This window comes from Protopterus annectens, chromosome 1.part1 (assembly GCF_019279795.1).
Source record: "Protopterus annectens isolate FY-2018-M chromosome 1.part1, PAN1.0, whole genome shotgun sequence".
NCBI classification, from domain to species: Eukaryota; Metazoa; Chordata; order Ceratodontiformes; family Protopteridae; genus Protopterus; species Protopterus annectens.
The window spans coordinates 1,781,443,099-1,781,465,491 of record NC_056726.1 but is presented as its reverse complement, the minus strand read 5'-3'; the positions used below and the strand labels follow the sequence as shown (position 1 = coordinate 1,781,465,491).

At 39.3% G+C, this 22,393-nt stretch overlaps 1 protein-coding gene across 10 annotated transcripts in view; it reads left to right on the top strand.

Moving 5' to 3' along the window:
- FGR (FGR proto-oncogene, Src family tyrosine kinase) overlaps positions 1-22,393 on the top strand; it is a 2,305,304-nt gene that overhangs the window by 1,978,877 nt on the left and 304,034 nt on the right. For all 10 annotated transcript variants that reach the window (XM_044084628.1, XM_044084601.1, XM_044084584.1 and 7 more), the window contains one exon: positions 12,513-12,611. In XM_044084628.1, the coding sequence (XP_043940563.1) occupies positions 12,513-12,611 (99 nt within the window). The remainder of the gene's footprint in view (positions 1-12,512; positions 12,612-22,393) is intronic.

The window sequence follows — 22,393 nt, the reverse complement described above, 5'->3', positions numbered from 1 at the left end:
CCAGGCACAGATAACTTCTTAGTAGTATTTAAGAGGCTGAGTATGCAGATAAGGCTTTGAGGTAGTCTTCATATTCCAAGTGGTTTACATATTAAGTTAGATTAAATGCATATAATACCCCTGGACTTAATGAATGCTGTTCTATTGTCAGTGTTTTAAAACTTAAAAGTTTATCAAGCTATACATATATACTTTTTATATTTTTTTATATTATATTTTTTTATTTTTTTGTAGTATACATTAGTTGATATATATATCCATCCTCAGTAGGTTATTTAATCAACATGTTGGATGGTTATATTTTTATTTTTATTTTATTTTGCAACAGTTGAATGTGGTTTTAAGTACAAACATGTATTAAGAGCATTTAGGCTGTTTTGTTTTATATGCCTTTAAATGCTTTATTACCTTGGTGCAGTTTTTAATTGCTTAATTGATGTAGTGCTTGTGTGAGCAGCTCACCTAATTGGTATATATACTTGTGATTTGTGTAATCAGTTTGTCTGAAGAAGTTTGAGCACAGTCTCAAACGAAAAGCACTTCACATTTTATCTGTATTAAAGGAGATTAACTTTCATCTGTTGGTGTTTGCTGCCTTGTTTCCTTCTACCTGTTTTCGTGGATTTTTGGTTTACATATTGTACTGTTTTTGTGAGGAACCTCTGTGGGTGTTAGTTGTTGCATATGCCTGGTCAGATATTTACTGAAGTTCTGTACTGTATGATTGGCCTAATGATGGCTGAGTACAGCAGAACAATGACATCTTTGGACTTGGATGCCATCTCCTTGCTTACAAGTTGCGCAATATAGAATGATTTTCTTACATCAGTAGACACATGGCGGTCAAAAGCCAAGTCACTGTCCACATATGTAACAAAATCCTTGACTTCTGGATCTATTCTTAGGAATGTATTGTCTTAGGGATGAATTCTGGTAATTCCCAGGGGTGGCCATCTTCCCAAAGGATAGTGTTATACATTTTTTGGCATTAAGTTTCAGACCATTGATAGAGCATTAATTACTGTCTTGTGGCTGGCCCTCTTGGAGGGTATTTGTGTATTTGAGAGACACTGCAATTGTACTGAGTACTGAGCTTGCAGTCATCTACAAATCAGGTCAACTAGAGGCCTTGAACATTAACTTTGACTTCTGAAAAGTAGAAGGAACAGCATATGATCTTTAATACAATTTACTATGAACATAGATGTATATTTAATCATGTTTCACTGTGTTGGAATAAAATACAAAATATAGATTGATTGTTTTAATGTGTGTTTTGTCACCTAGCTAACCAAAGGTTTTTCCTCTATGTTTTTTTTTTATTATTATTATTATTATTATTACACGACTTTCGGCTTTTCCCGGTTAGGGGTCGCCACAGCAGATCACTGGTCTGCTGTTGATCGGCAGAGGATTTTTACAGTGTCGAGTTGCCAGCCCGGCATCTAACCTTCACAGAAGGCACACACATTCACACACCTACCTGCATGTCTTTAGTTTAAAAAGTTGCAGTAATACATGGAAATCTCTATATCTTTGTTTACTAGCTAGGTTCACATGTAAGAATCTCACTATGACAGTTGTTATAGCCTGAGTCTTACACACAAACCTCACTGTTAAAATACAAAGAAATCCTCATGTTGGACAAATGACAGTCACCCTCAAGCTGCGTGTGAAAACACTAATAACATTATAACCTTTAACATGCCTTGTGCAACCACACAAATAGATACCAAAAACAAGTTGCACCATTGTTTGTTTGCTTTTTTTTTTTTCGGAACTCCCAAGCCGAACTCGAATTAATCCCGTCCGCTGATTTTTTCAGTTTGGCTAGCTTGCTTGCCGGCCTAAACCTTCAACCATTCGAGCGAACATTCATTCACACGCCACACGCCACAGGCTCTAACTAACTGAGAATCGAACGGCCAACGTCTAACTGTGAGGCGATAACGCTACCGCAGCACCACCACCGCAGTACAACCTACCAAAAACTTTAAAAGCTGTTGCACATTTCACAGTGGCACACCAGCATTTTTAATGAGTATGTTTTTTTTAATGTGTAGCTTTATATTTGGGCATGTAAAACACCTCTTGTATTCATAATGCTGTGACTAGGTTTCTTATCATAACCATTTGTTTTATGTTGTCAAAATGGATAGCAAGAAATTCACTTTTTAGGCAAATGTCTTGCCCTGTGTTTCACGAGTACATAGCAATGTAGTTATGACTGGAGATGGTCATAGTCCTCTGTGTCAGTCATATAAGATTTCTTCCATTAGCTGGCAGTTTATGGAATTCGTTTCAGAATGGAGTAGAATAGATTAGCTTGAAGCAAATACTGAGTGATTTCAATGGCTTGAATCACTGATGAAAAGCTGATAACATTGTGCTATCTTCTGCTAAAGACATTCAAGGACCCTAAGAAGAGAAAGATTGATTTCAGAATCCAAAGAGAAGGGTGCTAAAAAGGTTATCACATTAAGAAGAATGCTGGGATAGGACTAAAGTGGATATAAAAAGTGTACTGTTAAAATCCCAGGTTTTTGTGACAGAAAAATATGAGACCACAATAAATCATTTCAAAACTTTTCCCACCTTTAATGTGACCTATAACCCGTACAATTCAATTGAAAAACAAACAAATCTGTTAGAGAAAATAATATAAAAAATAAAAAACGTACAATAAGCTGGTTGCATAAGTGTGCACACCCTTAAACTAATACTTTGTTGAAGCACCTATTGATTTAATTACAGCATTCAGTCTTCTTGGATAGGAGTCTGTCAGCATGGTACATCTTGACTTGGCAATATTTGCCCACACTTCCTTGCAAAAGTGCTCCAAATCTGTCAAATTGCAAGGGCATCTCTTGTGCACAGCTCTCTTCAGGTCACCCCATAGATTTTCTATTGGATTTAGGTCTGGGCTCTGGCTGGGCCATTCCAAAACTTTAATTTTCTTCTAGTTAAGCCATTCTTTTGTTGATTTGGATGTATGCTTGGGGTCATTGTCATGTTGAAAGGTGAAATCCCTCTTCATCTTCAGCTTTTTAGCAGACACCTGAAGGTTTTGGGCCAAAAGTGACTGGTATTTGGAACTGTTCATAATCCCCTCTACCTTGACTAAAGCCCCAGTTCCAGCTGAGGAAAAGCAACCCCAAAGCATGATATTGCCTCCACCATGCTTCACTGTGGGAATGGAGTTCTTTGGTGATGCGAAGTGTTGTTTTTGTGCCAAACATACCTTTTGGAATTGTGGCCATAAAGTTCAACCTTGGTCTCATCAGATCATAACACATTTTCCCACATGCTTTTGGGAGAGTTGGTGCATTGTTTTGCAAATTTTAGCCGGGCTTGGATGTTTTTCTGTGGAAGAAACGGCTTCCGTCTTGCAACACTACACCATAGTCCAGACATATGGAGAATACGGGAGATTGTTGTCACATGTAGTACACAACCAGTACTTGCCAGAAATTCCTGCAGCTCCTTTAGTGTTGCTGTAGGTCTTGTGGCAGCCTCCCTGACCAGTTTTTGTGTAGTCCTTTCATTGGGGGGGCATCCAGTTCTTTGCAACATCACTGTTGTTGCACATTCTCCACTTTTTGATGACTGTCTTCACTGTGTTCCATGGTATATCCAATGATATGGAAAATTTTTTGTACCCTTCTCCTGACTGATACCTTTCAACAATGAGATCCCTTTGATGCTTTGCAAGCTATCTGCGGACCATGGCTTTTGCTGTAGCAGGCAACTGAGTAAATGTCAGGATAATCCTACTAGGACAGCTGAACTTTATTTGGGGTTAATCAGAGTCTCTTAATTGATGACAGGTGTGTACCGAAGAAGGCTGAATGCTGTAATTAAATCAAAAGTTCCTTCAACAAACTATTAGTTTAAGGGTGTGCACACACAACAAAGTATTAGTTTAAGGGTGTGCCCACTTATGCAACCTGCGTATTGTACATTTTATTTTTTATATTTTTCCCCCAACAGATTTGTTTGTTTTTCAATTGAATTGTATAGGTTATAGGTCACATTAATGGTGGGAAAAGTTTTGAAATGATTTATTGTGGTCTTATTTTTTTATATCACAAAAACCTGGCATTTTAACAGGGGTGTGTATACTTTTTATATCCACTGTATATGTTCCAGAAGCATCCTTAATAGCAATGTCATATCTGATAAATTTGGGATAAATTTAGATATCGTATTGTGTCTTGGAATCACATTACAGATGTACCTTATCATGTGACGTCTGCATATAATTAATTGCTGTCACTTTATTAGCACCTGATTTAAGTATTTTTTAAAAAGATCTTTTGATGCTTTTGACTGACCCACCAATAGTAGTATTAGTATCAAAAGCTTTCATTTTACCAATATAAACTTACATTCTGGAATCAGAAGTATTATTTGATTGTTTTTTATTTTACAAACTGAATTATTTTTCAAGCATTCTTACTAGATAATTCTTTGAACATTCTTCACTGTTTGCACACTCTCTTCTCTGTACCATCTTGATATTGTGAGATTTATAATTTTGACTTGCCATATTGTTTTCTGCCACAACATTATTATCCTGCATGAGTACAGCCCGAATTATTTTAAACATTTTGTTATTTGCAAGCACGTCCCTCCAAATATTAAGTTGCTTCTAATTAGCTCGAAGTAACACAACTTGAAATAGTAACTCTGATTTTTTTGCATTGGGATAGACATTCTAGTTAAATTTGATCCTCGGACATTTAGTCTGTAACAAGAGTAAGACAAAAATAAACAAGGACACTTGAACAGCATTGAGTTAATATTCAGACGTGTGTGTAGATTCAGCAGAAGATCGCATAGATTCAGGCAGAATATCTTGTAGATTCAGGCAGAGTATTGTATTCATCTTTAGTGTCTAGCTTAAACGTTACAGTTATGTCTGTAATAATTAGCTTTTATTCAGCAAATATGTTTGCTATAGTTAGCAGTTCCAATTGCATTTACTTTATAGGTCCTGTAATTTCCCTTAGCACTAATATAACATTTCATCTTTGTTCTTCCCATTAGCTTCTTCATCATTTGTATCTTGCTGCATCACTTTATTTTGCTTTTTATAAACTCCTGTAAATGACTGACTTCTGCAAAGTGTACACCCTATTAAAAGCTTTAAGGTATAGTTCTTTATGTCTGAAGTAGCAATGCTTGCACTTACTGAGTGGTATCTTTTCTGCCATGTGGTTGCAGGTGTTTTCAGCATTTTGTTATTATTTTTAGCAAATGTAAACACAAACGTACACAGTTTTCTCACTTAAATATTTAGTTCTATACTCATAGTGCTTCAGTTACTACGGTTTTTCGGCAAATATTAGGTGAATCATTTGCTCTACATATATCTATGAATTTTCCATGCCATATTCTGTTTCTCTAACAGTTTAGATCTGACTTGATCATTTCTGATTCCAAAAACTGTTCTGTGATTAATCAATTAAGTTACCAGTTTCATACTTTGATAGCCTTTGTTTAAAATTCATCACATATAAATCTATTGATTGTGAGCCCCTTGAATTACAGTAAAAAATAAATGCCTGATATACATGATGTTATTCTTTGGCTCACTGTCAGTTTAACTCTAACCAGAAAACTCTTTTGGTTGCTTCCTGGATGAAGGATCATAGCACATTGAACATGTTCTTGTTTGCCAGCAAATCCACTCGCAGTGAGATGCAGTTCAAAATGATGCAGGTTTAATGCTCTTGGTAGTTGCAGGAAAAAGATCTTAAGCTGAAAAATTGAAGTTTGTGATGTATAGAGCATTTTTGTGGTTGGTATTACTAAACTAAAATAAAAGTAATGAGTTATGAAGACATGAAGCAATGAATGGAACCTCCCCTGCAAGGCAACTGGATGGTGCTAAGTCATTCAAACTTTAACCCCCAGAATGCTTTTTGTAAACACACACACACACTCTCACACACACACACACACACACACACACACACACACACACACACACACACACACACACACACACACATGTGCGGATGTATGCATATATGAATGTATAGAAAGGCTTGAGTATGTCATTTTATCTAAAAGACAGAATATTTTAACACAAATGAGCAAACACACCTGATGTAAACACACTTCATCTAGCCCAGCATAACTCAAAAACAGAAACAAAATAAAGAAAAACAGAAACAATGATTTTTTTTTGGAGTGAACAAAAACTCCTGCACCCTACACTCACCTAACTAATATATATAACAACTCCACTGTCACAATACAGTGGAAGAAAGGGAAAAAATCACTGGAAGTGTACCACCAGTTCATACCTCACACAATTCAGCACACTCTGATAAAGCAAACTGTAATATTGTTTATAAATCTTTAAGAAAACTCATACCAATAATCATAAAATGTAAATTTCCCTATTTTTCAGCTATAACTGGCAAAATGTACTGAAACATATCAGTAGATTAACTGTGATTAGATCACTTTTTCAACAACTTGTGATTATATAAAGTGATATTTAGACCACTTGACACCCGTGTGTGTGTGATTGTGTATATACTGTAGATATATATATATATATATATATATGTATATATATATATATATATATATATATATATATATATCTATATATCTATATATATCTATATATATATATATATATATATATATATATATTACTGCGGTGGTGGTGCTACGGTAGCGTTGTCGCATCACAGTTAGATGTTGCCCATTCGATTCTCATTTAGAGCATCTTCTGTGTGTGTGTGTGTGTGTGTGAAGGTTGTGTGTTAGGCCCGGCAAGCCAGCACGTAAAACACTACTGCCAATCATTAGCGGACTGGAGTTCGCTGTGGTGATAACCGGGAAAAGCCGAAAGACACAAACAATATATATATATATATATATATATATATATATATATATATATATAGTTTCACTTCATAATCTCAAATTATTGAAAGCACGAAATTCAGTAACCCAAGACCATGAAGCTGAAAACAAGAATGCCGAAAGTGAATAAGAGCGAATTCTATATCTCAAATCTGCGCTTATGCATTTCCGGTACGTCGCATGTAGTGTTATGGTGTCTGAAATGGCAGGTAAGTGAGTGTTTGTGTGTGTTTTTGTACATTGTGTGTGTGAGTAAGGGTAGGGAGGTGTAAGTGTGAGTGTGAGTGTTGGATTTGTTTGTGTTTGTGTATGTGTGATGTGTATTTGTGTGCAAGCGAGTGGAGGATGGGGTGATATGAGTGTTTCTTTTTATTTATGTTATGTACAACCTTGGAGTTGGTATATATAAGTAGGGGGGTGCATGGGGGCTTGCCCCCTTGCTTATTTGTAGTGTAGGGCTGTGTTATTTGTGTGATATGGGTGGAATGGTGTGTATGTTAAGTGGCGTATGGTGTATGTATGTTCATGATTGTGTGATTCAGTATTATGGTTTTGTTGTTGCTAATGGTTTAGCTTCATGGTCTCAGGTTACTGAATTTCGAGCTTTCAGTAATTTGAAATTATGAAGTGAAACTATATATATATATATATATATATATATATATATATATATATATATATATATATGGGTCTACTGAATTCCATCAACAGACCATCAAAACATTAACTACAAAAGGTCGACAATGTGAATATCGACATGTACTCCCCTCAATATTGTGTTAGAAAGGTTAAAGGGATGAATTACTAGTACATTGAGAGCTTAGCAAAAAATTGAGATTCATTTCTGTACTTATGGATATAATTTTACATAAAAATGTTGTGTATGTCACGGACAATAACTCTGGGGCCCCAGTTGCACTTAGTTATCCCAAACTGGTATTAAATCAATGTGTAACAAAATGGGTTTGCACTAATAATGGGTTTTGTAAAGTGAGACCATGGCTTACATTTGTGGATGATATTTTTTTTCATTTGGATAGGGACTTTAGATTAACTGAAAATCTTTATTAATGAGTTAAATTTGTCCACAAGCCTTTTTAAAGGTAAAGGCAGACTTGTCTTTTTATTAAATATTGTGATTTTGGATATTAATGTTTATAAAAAACCATGGCATCGCATTAGCAACAAAATGTGTTATAAAAATATCAACAATAATGGAATATTATAGTATGACAGTATGCATCCCAGAAAATTCAGGGAGGGTATTGTTTGTAGTTTATCAAATTGGGCCATAGGTCTTAATAGTGATCCCCATATTCTAGAGAAGGAATTAATAAATGCAGATAAGAGGAAACTCTGAAGTTAGAGTTATCCTTACAAAAGTATTGACAGTGGTACTAGGAAAGCCAGAGTCCAATTTACAGTAGAGGATATGAATTTAGATAATGAACAGCTGGATAGGCATATGGCCATGAGACTTCTTTTTAATGTGGATTATTTTGACATCAAAGAAATTTTTGCTAGAAACAGCTGGAGAATTTTAAGTATATACGAACATACATCTAGGAAGTTGGGGGATGCTCCTAAACTTTTTAATAAAAAAGGAGGGTGCTTAAAAATGGTTTGAATATAAGGAGGCAATGGGCAGAAGAAGAAGTCAAATAAATAAAAAGGGAAAGTTTAAATATCGAAATTGTACCCACTGTAGATGCACAGAACATGCATCATCTTTTTATACTTTCACTTTGGGAAGGACAGTGGGACTATCAGGATATTTTGACTGTAATACCACATGTATTGTTTATTTAGCCAAATTTAGCAGCTGTGAGCATTTTTAAGACGTTAAAACCAAACATGCACTAAGGGTTAGAATATATGAACATACCTACGCAATCTCAAAGGCCGATACTTTGACTACCCTATTTAGACATTTGCAAGTATGTTCAGTATTCGAGACATTTCTTTTCTTCATCATGGATTTTCAGGGCAAAGATATTAGAGAAGGGGAAAGGGAAAATGTCCTTGGAGTGAAGGAACTTACATGGGAGTTGAAATTCAATGCATTAGTTAAACCGAGTTTAAATGATATCAAGAATTCTAGATATGTTTTAAAAATAAAAGGTGTTAACTAAATGATGGCTAATAATGAGTTTTCACTGGAAGTTGAAATCATGTGATGTATGTCATGTGATGTATTTAAATTCATTGAGTATGGAGCGTGTATTATACAGTCTGATGGAGTCCTGACCATTACGTCTGTGATGAAAGTGATTTCTGTGCTGAGTTTTATTAAACTTTTTATCTACAGTTGTTGTATTTGTTTTATACATTTTTATTTTATTTGTGCATTTATGTACTGTGTCTATTGTTTCATTGGATCATTTAGTTTGCATTGTATTATAAATAATAGAGATAGATAAAGTGGGAAGATGTTGTATCAATATACAGAAGAAAATAATTTTGGTAGGTATTCATAAGTGTATATATTGGTTTCCAGAAGCTGGGTAGGGTAGGGTGTGGAAGAGGGATTAGCAGATTATCCTGGTTTAGAGCAGGAGCAGAGCCATGAGTATTTTAATGCTGTTTTGAAGAACTATAGCATGGGTAGTACCCTAACTGTTATTGTTCCTGAGTTCCAGATTTTGTCAATGTAGTTGGAGTACAGACTGAGGCCAGAAGAGTTTTATGCTTTATAGTTGATGAAGATACTTTTGATGGTAGATTGTTGTGGCCTGTCAGTTAGATATTTTTGTAGTATAAGGTTAAGAGCAGGGCATGCATCAGGCCTGTTTATAATTTTATAATTTTATAATTTTTGTTTAGCTGGGTATTAGATAGGTAATGGGGTAACTCAAGTCAGTTTAGTGTTCTGTGTGCATAACAGTGATGAATATGGTATTTGTTGTTAGCTGAAAATGTTCAACTTTGTTGTAATGCTGTTGTAGTATTAGTTCTAGGGAAGTCAGTAGATTTGTGAGGATGGGTGCACCATAGAGAAGTGTAAGTAGAAGTTAGGTGGCGGCTAATGCTATTTTAGTGGTATTTGTGAGGCAATTCTTAGATCTGTATAGCAGACCAAGTTTTTGGTGTGTTTGTTATACTATTATGAATGTGGAGATCAAATATGAGGCTATTTATTGTCTACTGTTACATCAGGCAGTTTGGCATGAATGATCACTTCATTTTTGGTATTGAAAAGGAAGGATGACATTTAAAAATTTTTTTTGTTGTTGTTGTGTGTGGGTCTTGGGCAAAAAGAGGAGGAGTTTTGTTTTGCTGGGAGTTAGAAATAGTTGGGAATTGTGAAGATAGTTTTCAACTGAGGTGAAGGCTTGTTGCATAATGAATTGGAGATGGGTTGGATTATTAGCAGAACACATCAGGATGGAGCAGTCTGCATATTGTATGAGACTGGCTTGTTGGGAAGAGTTGTTGGGATTCTTTGTGAATATATTAAATAGGAGTGTTAGGATTCTTTGTGAATATATTAAACAGGAGTGTTGGGATTTCCTTTGAATATATTAAATAAGAGAGGGACAAGTGTAGAGATTTAAGGTATGCGTATGGAGACAGGAAGGTCAGGAGAAATGGAAGAAAGCCATTTAACAGAATGGAGTCTGTCAGACAAATGAACCATTTGGGCTGTAGGTTCAGAAATGCCCAGAGATCACAGCTGTTGCAAAAGTATGGTACAGGATATGGTGAAGAAGGCTTTGGGCATATCTTGGAAGAGGGAGGAGACAAATTTTCCTTTATACTCTGGCTTTGTTGACAGTATCCATAAAATATTTAAGGGCAGTGGTTGCACTGTGGCCTGGGCAAAAACTGCGTTGGTCTGGTGTTAATACTTGTTCTTGCAAGAGATACTGAGGTATTTTTTTCTGAATACATTTTTCTAGTATTTTATAGAATGGAGAGAAAATTGCTGTTGGTCTGATGCAGTTTGAGTTCTCTGTTTTATATAGAGGGATAATGTAAGCTTTCTTCCAAATGTAGGGCAGGAAACATATGGTTCCTGGATTGATCTATTAATAAGTATGGAAACAGGGTAAGCTATGGCACTGGCAGCCAGCTTAAGATATGCTGCAGGGAATTGGTTTGCAGATGGATGACATGGTTTGATTTATTTAAAAGTTTTTTTTTTTTTTTAATATAGATGGGGATGGGTTTAAAGATATATGTATGAATAATGGTATCAGAGGTAGAGGTCGGACGTGTGTTTGTTTTAGAGCTCATATTGCAGTGGAGAGTGTATGGGTCAGCAGAGGAACATGTAGTAACATACATAAACCTGAATTCTGAAAGTGCATAATCTCTCTCTCAAGTCTTGTTTGTAGAGGGCTTGCTGGATTCCTACAATTCCCTGGCTGCTAAATGAATAAATAAAATATAAACTCACCTTTAACAGATTTCATATTCAGTGTTTCCCTGTCATAGTTTGGGACAAATAGCTACTTATTCTGTGTTTAAATCTTTATAGACAGTGTTTTCTTGTCACAGCGAAGAGCAACTAGCTAGTGATATGTTTAAAGCTTCACACCTTCACTTTCTGCTATGAGGCTATTCCTCTGGATGGAGGTCACAGTTCACAACTGCAAACTGGTCCACGGGTGGAGCTTCTCTTCATGTTTTGCTGTGGGTGTTGATGTTTGCAGCAATTTTTGTTGTGTAAAGTATGTTTTGGATCTGTTGTTCATGTCTTCACTTGTTCCCCTGATCACTGTGTCATGTTACATGTACATGGCACACAGTCTTTTATTTTATTTTTCCACTGACGTTCCCACCAGTCACTATGACAAGTAAAGGTGAAGGCTTGCAGCAAACTGCATTGTGCAAATCTTCCTTTATTACAACCAGCAAATCTCCAGTAACTGTGGCCATTTGAAATGTATGTCACTTTTAGACTTACTGCAGTGGAAGGTTTTCAGAGCAGTAAAGCTTCTTCCTCCATAACACCTTTCTCTGGAGTGCTCTAATTATATGGCATTGATTTAATAGCTGTAGAGCAATATATGTGTATATACCTTTAAGAAGCTATCCAAGGGCTTGCACAAGTGTATAAATACTGACCACGTACAAGTCTGACTGCCATTTTATAGTTAGCTGCTGAGATGTGAACGTGTTTGTATGTAAGCTCTGTTTGTTAACTAGTCCGTTCGTATTTAATGATGCCACTATCCATCCTGATGTGGTTCTATGTATTAAAGCATCTGAACAAAACCCCAAGCCTTCTTATTATTTGTATTAGAGATGAACAAGTGACAATAGGCATGATTTGGAACCTTTGCATTGTCTGTGCATAACCTTGCATTATGTGTTGCAGCATAAACCTTGGTACAACCCTTAGTTTTTATACCACAAAACTGCTGGTTCTGTATTATATAATGCAGTAATTCAGTACAACTACAAGCTATCAGTATAAAAAGAGTTAAATGTTTAAAGAGATGGAGCTATGTTTGATATCCAAGAAAAATATGCTTATTAATGTATGCGTTGCTGTGTTTTATTTAGGACATTTTTGCTTTTCTTTTGTCTTGTTGACAAGTCTCAGAGTATAATGTTTGTTTTTTTTTTTTTGCTGAGGACCAAAGAGTTAGCATTATTGTATTTTTTTTCTCTTCCAGAGAAGGGGACTGGTGGGAAGCAAGATCCCTCACAACAGGAAAGACTGGTTACATCCCAAGTAATTACGTGGCTCCAGTTGACTCAATCCAAGCAGAAGAGTAAGTTACCCTGCAGTTCTACACGTCTCTTTAAATTCTTTATTTATACTAAAACTTGCACTGATACCACATAGTAATTTAGGTACAGCAGTCCTGCTGTAGGACAGGCAATGACAGTGTAAGTTCATGAAAATTATGAACAGTAACATGTTGTTGAAAGGCCAAGGGCTATACATACAGAAAAATAAGGGGTTGTTTATTTATTCTCCATCCCAAAATTATGTATGCTTCCACATTTTCTATTTTATTGCACTTTGCTTAGTTTACTAAGGCAGTTGAGAGGGATTGATAGTATATATACCAAGTTACTAAAACTGGGCTGTGAATAGGTCCCTTGGAGATGTTTATGTTGTAGTAGTAGGCTGAAGCCCATATACCAATCTTGAAGCTGTAGTTGCCATTTGCTATCTAGTTTACAGCTAGTTTGAGTAGTATGGATGTCCTACATCCAACATTTTATCTGCTCACAGAGCAAGCTATATAATGAACGATTTGTTTCACTGTCTTTATCAGATATGGCTACTAGATTTAAGATTGCTTTTAACACTGCTGCACTAATAATGTTATTGATGACACATTTGTATAGCAAAGATGCACAAACTCTAAGCATAAAGGCCAGACTCTGATAAAGTGCCCAAAATTAGTGTTGGTAAATGTTTTTTTTTTCTAGATTAACATCTACTGGTTAAAAAAAACATTTGACTGACAATGAACTCATAGTACAGATGTTCATCGTGTTACACTGCTGCAGTTATCACATATAGGTTATCCTGCCGTCAGGCGTTCCCGCAGTCGGCCAGAGTTCCAAAGTCTTGGTCCGGCGTCGGCTGCTGTCGCTTCTTCACTGACGTCAGTGCGCCAGGGGTATATAAGATGCATCCAACGCCATTTTCTCCAGTCTTTCTTGCCACGCAGTGCCCGAAGCAGAAGCAGTTCGCAAGTGTCAGTCGGCCGACTCCTGAGATTTTCAAAGTTGAATTTCGGATCCAAAGTCTTCAATAAAGCTAAGTACCCCGTTGGGGAAACTTTTTTCTTGCCTCAGACCGATGTCAGAAAAAGTTAATAATTGTATTTCTTGTGGGAAGCAAATACCTATTAAGGACTTCCACTCTTACTGTATTCCATGCCTAGGCCCTGATCACGATGTCACTAGTTGTCGGTTTTGTGCTAGATTTAACAAACGCACTATAAAAAGACGTTTTGATTTTGCTTTGCACTACTTTGGCTGAAGGTTCAATTATACTATGCTGTCGGATCAACCGACAACCGCAATTCAAAAAAAACGCAAAGACAAGGATAAAGACAGGCATCCGAGGTCCAAAACCGACGACGAAACCTCTTCTAGGCCAGTCACTGGTTCGCCGGTTCTCCGTGAGGTGCTTTCATAGCCCCTGACACCCGCTACCTCAGAGCCACAGGCTGCCTCCGACTCCCACGTGGAGACAACTAGGCCTCTGGAAACTGAAGGTATTGGGCCTACGGAAACTAATCCCTCAGATGGGTCCGGAGCCGCTGAGCAGGCTTCTGAGGGTGTTTTCAGACCTTCACAACTTACCATTAAATCAACAGCCAAGACAAAGGTACCATTAAAGACAAAGAAACAAGTACAGCATTCTCCTGGACAGTCCTCCATGCCTAAGAAACAGATGCTTAAAATGGCCGAAGACCTTATTACTCTAATCAGGGGTTCCCATCCCCCTCCTGAGAAAAGGCCTAGGCAGGATACAGACTATGAGTCCTCTGATCAGGTTTCCATTAACTCTGATTCCTCTTCAGACCAGGGATACTCCTTACCCCCCTATGAGGACTCTGATGCTGAGGAATCTATCCCTTCAGCCTCTCCTCCTGAGGATTACTCTTTTGGGGAAACTTTACATATCATGAGGGAACATTTCCACTGGGAAAGTCAGGAATACTCAGAATCCAAGAAAAGGCTCAGGGATTTCCTCTTATTGCCTCATAACAGGCCCCTGGCTATTCCACCTGTACTAGACATTGTGGATGATGTGTTCTCTGAATCCAGCTTATCTCATGACTCTTTGCCCCCTGCTCCAGGCAAGCCAGATAGGTATTATACAGTCTCTGACTCTCACAAGTTTCTATACAAAAACCCTTCTGCTGATCCAGAAACTATTTCCCAGGGTCCAAAAGGGGTTAAGGCCTCCATTGCAAAAAATCCAGTACCCCCTGACAGAGATTCCAGAGCTGTGGATAGATGGGGGAAGAAAGTATACACGTCTGCAACTTTAGCAGTAAGAGCTTTAAATTGCCAGTTTCACATGCTTAAGTACCAACAATATTTAATGGCTCAGTTAAAACAGAAAATGCTTGCTAGCTCAGAAGCTCCTGATTGTAAAGAAATGCAGGATTTATTGCATGCAGTTGAACAGGTGGGAAAACATACTCTGCAATGTGGTTTTGATTCTTTAGAGGCCTCTTGTAGAGCCGCACTTACAGGCTCTGTTATTCAAAGACATGCTTGGTTAAAAGAAAAGAGTTTACCTAAACATGTTAAGGCAAAGTTATTGGATGCTCCTTTACAACATGATACCTTGTTTGGTGTTAAGGCAGAAGAGGTGTTAAAGAAAATGGAAGATAAAGCTAAATCTATGCAAACAGTCAAGGATTTCTTACAGGTACAACCACCTCGGTTTAGCAGAAATTGGCCAACAAAAAATGAGTCCTTTCCAGTGTCAGACAGGCCACAGAGAGGCAGATACAGACACCCAAGAGGCAGATCTCAACCCCAAGGCTCAAACAGACAATGATAGTGGGGCATCTCAACCCCAAAAGGAGGTGAGGACAAGTCTCAACCTTACAGGAAACAGTCACAATGACTTTCCCTTGCGTACGCCAAGCACATCCCTTCTGGAAGTCCCCTTAGGGGGAAAACGCACTTTTTTATCAAAACTGGCAAACAATCACCCAAGACAAATGGGACTTGAATATTGTGTCTCAAGGTTACAGATTCCACTTCCATACTTTACCAAAGCTAAAATGAATGCCAGACCTGCCACAAAACTAATGGGCAGAGGCACAAAAACAAATTTCAGCCTTCATGGACATGAGAGCTATACAAAATATACCACAACAGGAACAAGGACAAGGATTTTACTCAAGACTCTTCCTGGTCCCCAGGAAGGACAAAGCCTGGAGGCCTATACTGGACCTTTCAATTCTGAATACTTACCTGGATATTCCGAAATTCAAAATGTTGACATTACAGCAGCTTCTACCCATGCTGGGCAAGAAGGCTTGGCTTGTTACTCTGGACCTCAAAGAGGCATACCTGCATGTCCCTATCAGACAAAATTGCAGAAGATACCTCCGATTCAAAGCTGGTACAATGCACTACCAATTCTCTGCACTGCCTTTTGGCTTATCTACTGCACCCAGGGTCTTCACAAAGTGCCTGGCACTAGTAATTGCATTTTGCAGACAAAAAGGAATTCAAATATATCCATACCTGGACGACTGCCTCATTCAAGCAGAGACAAAGGACATTCTTCTACAGCATCTGGCATTTGTGAAAAGGTTGCTAATTTCTCTAGGGTACACAGTAAATGAAAAGAAGTCAAAACTAGTGCCCTCACAACAGATTACATTCCTGGGTGCCAGCTTAAAAACAACGGCCCAGATGGCTTACCTCATGCCAGACAAACAAGTGCAACTAACTCAATACTTTCAACTACTGGCAAAAACGTCCCATCTCCCTGCAAGAAAAATTCTGCAGGCCCTGGGATTCATGGCATCCTGCATACTACTAATACCATATGCCAGACTGCATATGAGGAAATTACAACGGTACCTAAAAAGTGTTTGGACTCAACATTCTCACAGTCTAGAAGCAGTAATTCCAATAATTCCCTGCCTACAACAGGAGTTTCGATGGTGGGCACAGGCATGTCACCTAAACAAGGGTCAGCCTTTTACCCAACCCACAGCCAGACAAACTCTAACAACAGATGCTTCGGATTACACCTGGGGAGCACACATGGCAGGAACATGCATTCAGGGCAAGTGGACCACAGACCAGATGCATCTTCACATCAATCAAAAAGAGATGTTGGCTGTTCAAAATGCCCTAACAGCTTTCAAGGACCTTCTACACCCAGGACAACTATTACTAAAGACAGACAACACCACAGTAATGTGGTACATAAACAAACAAGGGGGCACTCACTCTTATCCCCTATGCAGGCAAGCCATGACCTTGTGGAACACAGCTCTAACGTACCAAGTTCACCTGCAAGCACAATTCCTGCCAGGAAAGAAAAATACTCTGGCAGACAACCTAAGCAGAAATATCATGGACCCTCACGAATGGAAATTGAACCCACAAATCTTCAGCATGATAACACAAAAATGGGGATGCCCAGACATAGATCTTTTTGCCTCCCCTCTGAATTGCCAACTACAAAAATTCTGCACAAGGACTTACCACAAACAAGCATGGAAAGTGGATGCTCTTCTGTTCAGCTGGAAAAACCTAAAAGTCTATGCCTTCCCACCACTGCCTCTCCTTTCAAAGGTACTCCTAAAAGCCAGACAAGAAAAAATACAGATGATCCTGATTGCTCCAGACTGGCCACGCCAGCACTGGTACCCTATCTTAAGGAACTTGGCTCAGGGCCCACCATGGATTTTGCTCCAAATTCCACACCTTCTGACTCAACAAAACAATCAGATCCTGCACAGTCAGCTCAAAACCCTAAACCTGGCTGCATGGCAGATACTTTAGTCAAACAAGCAACACCTCTCTCTAAAGCTGTTATGGATGTCATTTTGGAGGCCAGGAGGCCTAGCACCAGGAAAGCTTACTCAGAAAAATGGAAGAGATTCTGTGCCTGGAACCAGGCTCACAGCCTTGACCCTCTTGTTCCAAACATTCCTCAGATTTTACAATACTTAACTGAGATGCTGGACAGAGGCCTATCCTTTTCATCAATTAAGATTCATGCCTCTGCCATTTCTGCACATTACAACACGGATCCTCCTTTATTCTCTCATCCCTTGCTAAAGCAGTACCTCAGAGGGGCTAAAAACATAAGACCGCCCCGGAGAGCACCAACACCAACTTGAGACCTCAATTTCATTTTGGAAAAACTGACCCTACCACCTTTTGAGCCAGCCAATACAGCCAATCTAAAATTTTTATCATGGAAAACAGCTCTGCTCCTGGCAGTAACTTCAGCACGAAGAGTCTCAGAGCTACAGGCATTAATGGCAGTGGAACCTTTTATAATTTTTCATCAGGATAGGGTATCTTTAAGGACAAACCCTACCTTCATGCCAAAGGTGGTATCTAGTGTGGCTCTTAACCAAAACATCCATTTGCCTACCTTTTATCCAAACCCCCAAAATAAAGGGGAGAAACTTCTGCATTCTTTGGACATACACAGGCAGCTATGCTTCTACTTGGACAAAACAAAAGCTTTCAGAAAAACTGATCAACTGTTTGTAGCATATGCTGCAGGATCACAAGGCAAGGCTATCTCAAAGCAGACTATATCCAAATGGATAGGACACTGTATCCGGTACTGCTACACACAGCATGGAAAATCAGTCCCTAATAACATTAGGCCTCATTCCACCAGGGCAACAGCCACTTCAGCAGCCTTTCTCAGAGGAGTACCTACCAAGGAAATTTTGGAGGCTGCAACTTGGAGTTCAGTGCACACCTTCACCAAGCATTACCACCTGCCTCTTTATTCTAAATCCAGAGCAGGATTTGCCACTGCAGTTCTGCAGGGCCTCTTAGCCAATCCTAACTCTTTATAGACCAGCCACCCAAGCTTAGCTTTGGGATTCAACCCAAGTGTGATGACTGCAGCAGTGTAACACGATGAACATAGTACAGTTTTGTACCTACCAGAAATGGAGATGTTCGAGTGTTCACACTGTTGCAGTCCAGGTTACCCTCCCTCCATCCCCCCTGAACTAGCTGGACTTATCTATACCCTTCTATCCTATACAACCTTTGGGGTGTATTTACTGGTAACTGAAGGTATTGTTTTTATTTTATATGTATATTTTTGATTAGCAATATGTATTGCCTACCCACTTGGGGGCACCTGACATCTGGGGCAAGAAAAACTGAAGAAAATGACGTTGGATGCATCTTATATACCCCTGGTGCACTGACATCAGGGAAGAAGTGACAGCAACCGACGCCGGACCAAGACATTGGAACTCTGGCCGACTGCGGGACCGCCTGACGGCAGGATAACCCAAGTGTGATGACTGCAGCAATGTGAACACTCGAACATCTACATTTATGGTAGGTACAAAACTGTACTTTATCATTTACTAAAGTTAAAGTATATGACACTGCACATATCCTCATGGACCAAGTGCTGGTATATGTTTCACTTAAATGGCCTTTATCTAGCAGGACTTGACTGATAAACATTTACTGACTTCCTGTTCAGGCATACAGCCAGTCACAATGAGGACACAATTTAATGATGTATTATTATTATTATTATTATTATTATTATTATTATTATTATTATTAATTATTATTATAATCATCATCACTTAACATGTTGATTTGCACCTATCTAGAGAAGGTGAGAACAGAATAAACATTATATTTATATATTTATATATGCCAGAATCCACCATATCACACAAGCACTCAAGTCTCTCAGCAACAGATAGTGTTATGACTCTGTCATAGTCCACATTGGCATGAACGACTTGAGATGTACTCCCTGGACTATATGAAGATAGAGACATGACTGAGCTCATTGAATATGTATCCCAGGCAGGTATGCCCCTAGCCTTAAGCAGCATTCTACCGTCACCCAGAATGATGCCTCAATACAAACAGAAAATGATTGACTTTAACAAGTGGCTTAGTTTCTGCTGTCATTCTAGGGAGATCCAGTACCTGACAGCCTGGAAGATATAATCGACAGACCACAATGCTTTGCAAGAGATGGCCTGCATCGGTCTCACTTGGGCTTCAGGCTTCTGGCAAAAGCCCTTGCCAACCCCATAGTGCCTTTTTTAGGAAACGTTATGAGGTCGATACTACCAACATAAATATTTCAACAAAACGCAAACTAAAGATCATGCTGCTAAACGCTAGGAGTCTAAACATGAAACTGCACTCATTGCAAGTATTCTTAACTCTGGAAGATGCTGACATTTGTGCAGTTACAGGAACCTGGTTCAAAGCTGCAGAGAGCACCCCAGCCTTACCTGGTTACTCTTCCTATCGTACGTTCAGACCCCAAAATGTGGGCAGCAAAGCCAAAGGAGGTGGAGTTTCAATATATATTAAAGACACAAACACCTCCAGGCTGGTCAAACAGTATGATGCACGGGAGGCACTCCAGGTGCAGTTAACCACTGACAAGACCCCTATTCAAGTCATAGCTAGCTACAGGCCCCTAACTTTGACTCAAGATATCCACTCCACCTATCTGGACCTCTTCGAATTTATCAAGATTCAACCATTAACCCAAATCCTGGGTGACTTTAACTACCCAACCATAGACTAGAAAAACTACTCATGCCAGAACATAAATCCCAGAGATTCCTCGATTTTATCAATGCAAATGCCTTGGAATATCTAGTCGGTACCCCCACAAGAGGTGATAATATCTTGGACTTGGTATTAACCAACATGAGTAACCACTGCAGCACCCCTACAGTATCATCCTCCCTGGTAAGATCCAACCATAAAGTGGTCACTTTTGAAGTCACCATCTCCCCAGACCCCCCCCCCCCCAGGCTAGGGTCAAACAAAAAAAAGTCTCCAAAGCTGATTACAACCTACTGAGGGATGGCATAAACAGCTTCACAGCCACCTGCACCCGCTGTAGGAAATGGCACCAATGTCCAAATCTACATCAAAGTACTACATAAGCATTTATATAGATGCATGGAATTAGGAATACCCGACAGGACAAAATCATCCTCTGTAAGAAAGAGTAAACCTGTCTGGTGGACATCTACAATAAATAAACTATATAACAAAAGGAAAAAAAATTGCTGTCCAAGATTAAGAAGGAGCAGGTGCCCAGTTGGAAGCAATCTCTCCTTAGCCAGAACAAGCAAATAAGTGCACTAGCTAAATCCTATAATGCCAGCTTCGAGTCCAAATTGGCCACATCTACTAGAGACAATCATAAGGCCTTCTTCACCTATGTCTGCAATCTAAAAGGAAGCAGCCAGATCTGTTCAGAACTGGTGGTCAAGGACACCACATACACAAATGCTGTAGATATAGCCAACCTTCTGGCTGACAGATTCACTGAAAACTTCAACCCTCTGTCCCCCTAACAGTAAATCAAGATATCCCCAGTACCCCTCCCCCCAGTCTCTAGGGAACAGGCCATTGCTGCCCTCTCAAAGGCAAAAAATGCAGCTGCCATGGGACCTGATAACATCCCAGGTTACATCCTACATGAATTCAAGCATGAACTTGCAGCACCATTAGGCACCCTAGTCAACCAAAACCTGAGTACCAGCTTTGTCCCAGCCAAGTGGAGAAGAGCCACTGTCATCCCTTTACAAAAAAGGTGGAGCATCCACCGGTCTGGGAAATGATAGACCCATCAGCCTAACTAGCCTGATCTGCAAGGCCATGGAATGGATTATCCTGGACCTCATTATCAGGAACATTGGCAACTTCCAAACATTAGACTCCACTCAGTTTTGCTTTGTCACAGGGAGGTCATGTCTGTTAAATCTGGTCGACTTCTTTGAGACAGTCACCAAAGCCATGGACAAGGGAAGACGGTGCACACTGTCTACCTTGACCTGGTCAAAGACTTCTATACTATTCCCCACTCAGGCATAATAGATAAACTCTCTCAACTAGGCAACAATCCGTATGTTACCAGATGGGTAGCAAACTGGCTCACTGATAGAACCCACCTAATCAAAATGGGGGAAGCCACCTCAAGCAGTAGACCTGTACCACAAGGATAACCTTAAGCTGAATGCCAAAAAATGCATCATCATCCCCTTTGGGGCGAGTGACATCCCCACATATTGTCACATTTAATAACAACATCCTAAGCATGCAATCAGTTGTGATGGATTTGGGCACCCAAGTTGATAGCAACCTGACTTTTGACCACCATGTTGCTTCCATTGTATGGAAAGTTTTCTACATGGCCCACATCATAAGTAAGGGTATCTCATCCAGGGACAAGGAGGTCATAACATCCCTGTATTCTTCCCTTAGAAAGCCAATTATTGAGTACAATGCCCCCTTCACCATGTACCTCACAAAGCTCATGCAGCAGCTGGAGAGACCACAGAGGTTCCCCACCAGGAGAATCCAGGACCTCAAACATCTACCCTACACAGATAGGCTAAAAGCCCTGTCTCCCTACTCAGTTTCATACAAAGTCCTCAGAGGTGACCTCTGTCTGGCATACAAAGCAATCTCTGATGGGACTGCTGCAAATCCACAAGTCAAGCTCCACTCAAGTAACCCGCATGCAACTTGTTGGCAGGACAGAATTGTTTCCTAGAGATTCCCCCATCTCTGGAATAGACTCCCTCTCCACGTCAAGTAGAGTACCTCATTATCCCTTTTTAAGCACAACCTGAATAACTGGATGGGAAACAGAACATACACCCCTGCGATTCCACCTGTGTCCCTACAGGACAGGGGCTTTGGGTGCTGACTTGTCTAAACATGGGCTAAACTCTTGGCTAGGCTTATAAGGGCCTCAGGGCCAATAGCCTAGTAACTTCCTATGATCCTATGCATCTACCAGCTCCAGTCATGTTGGGAGAGGGGTGTTGGGCACACC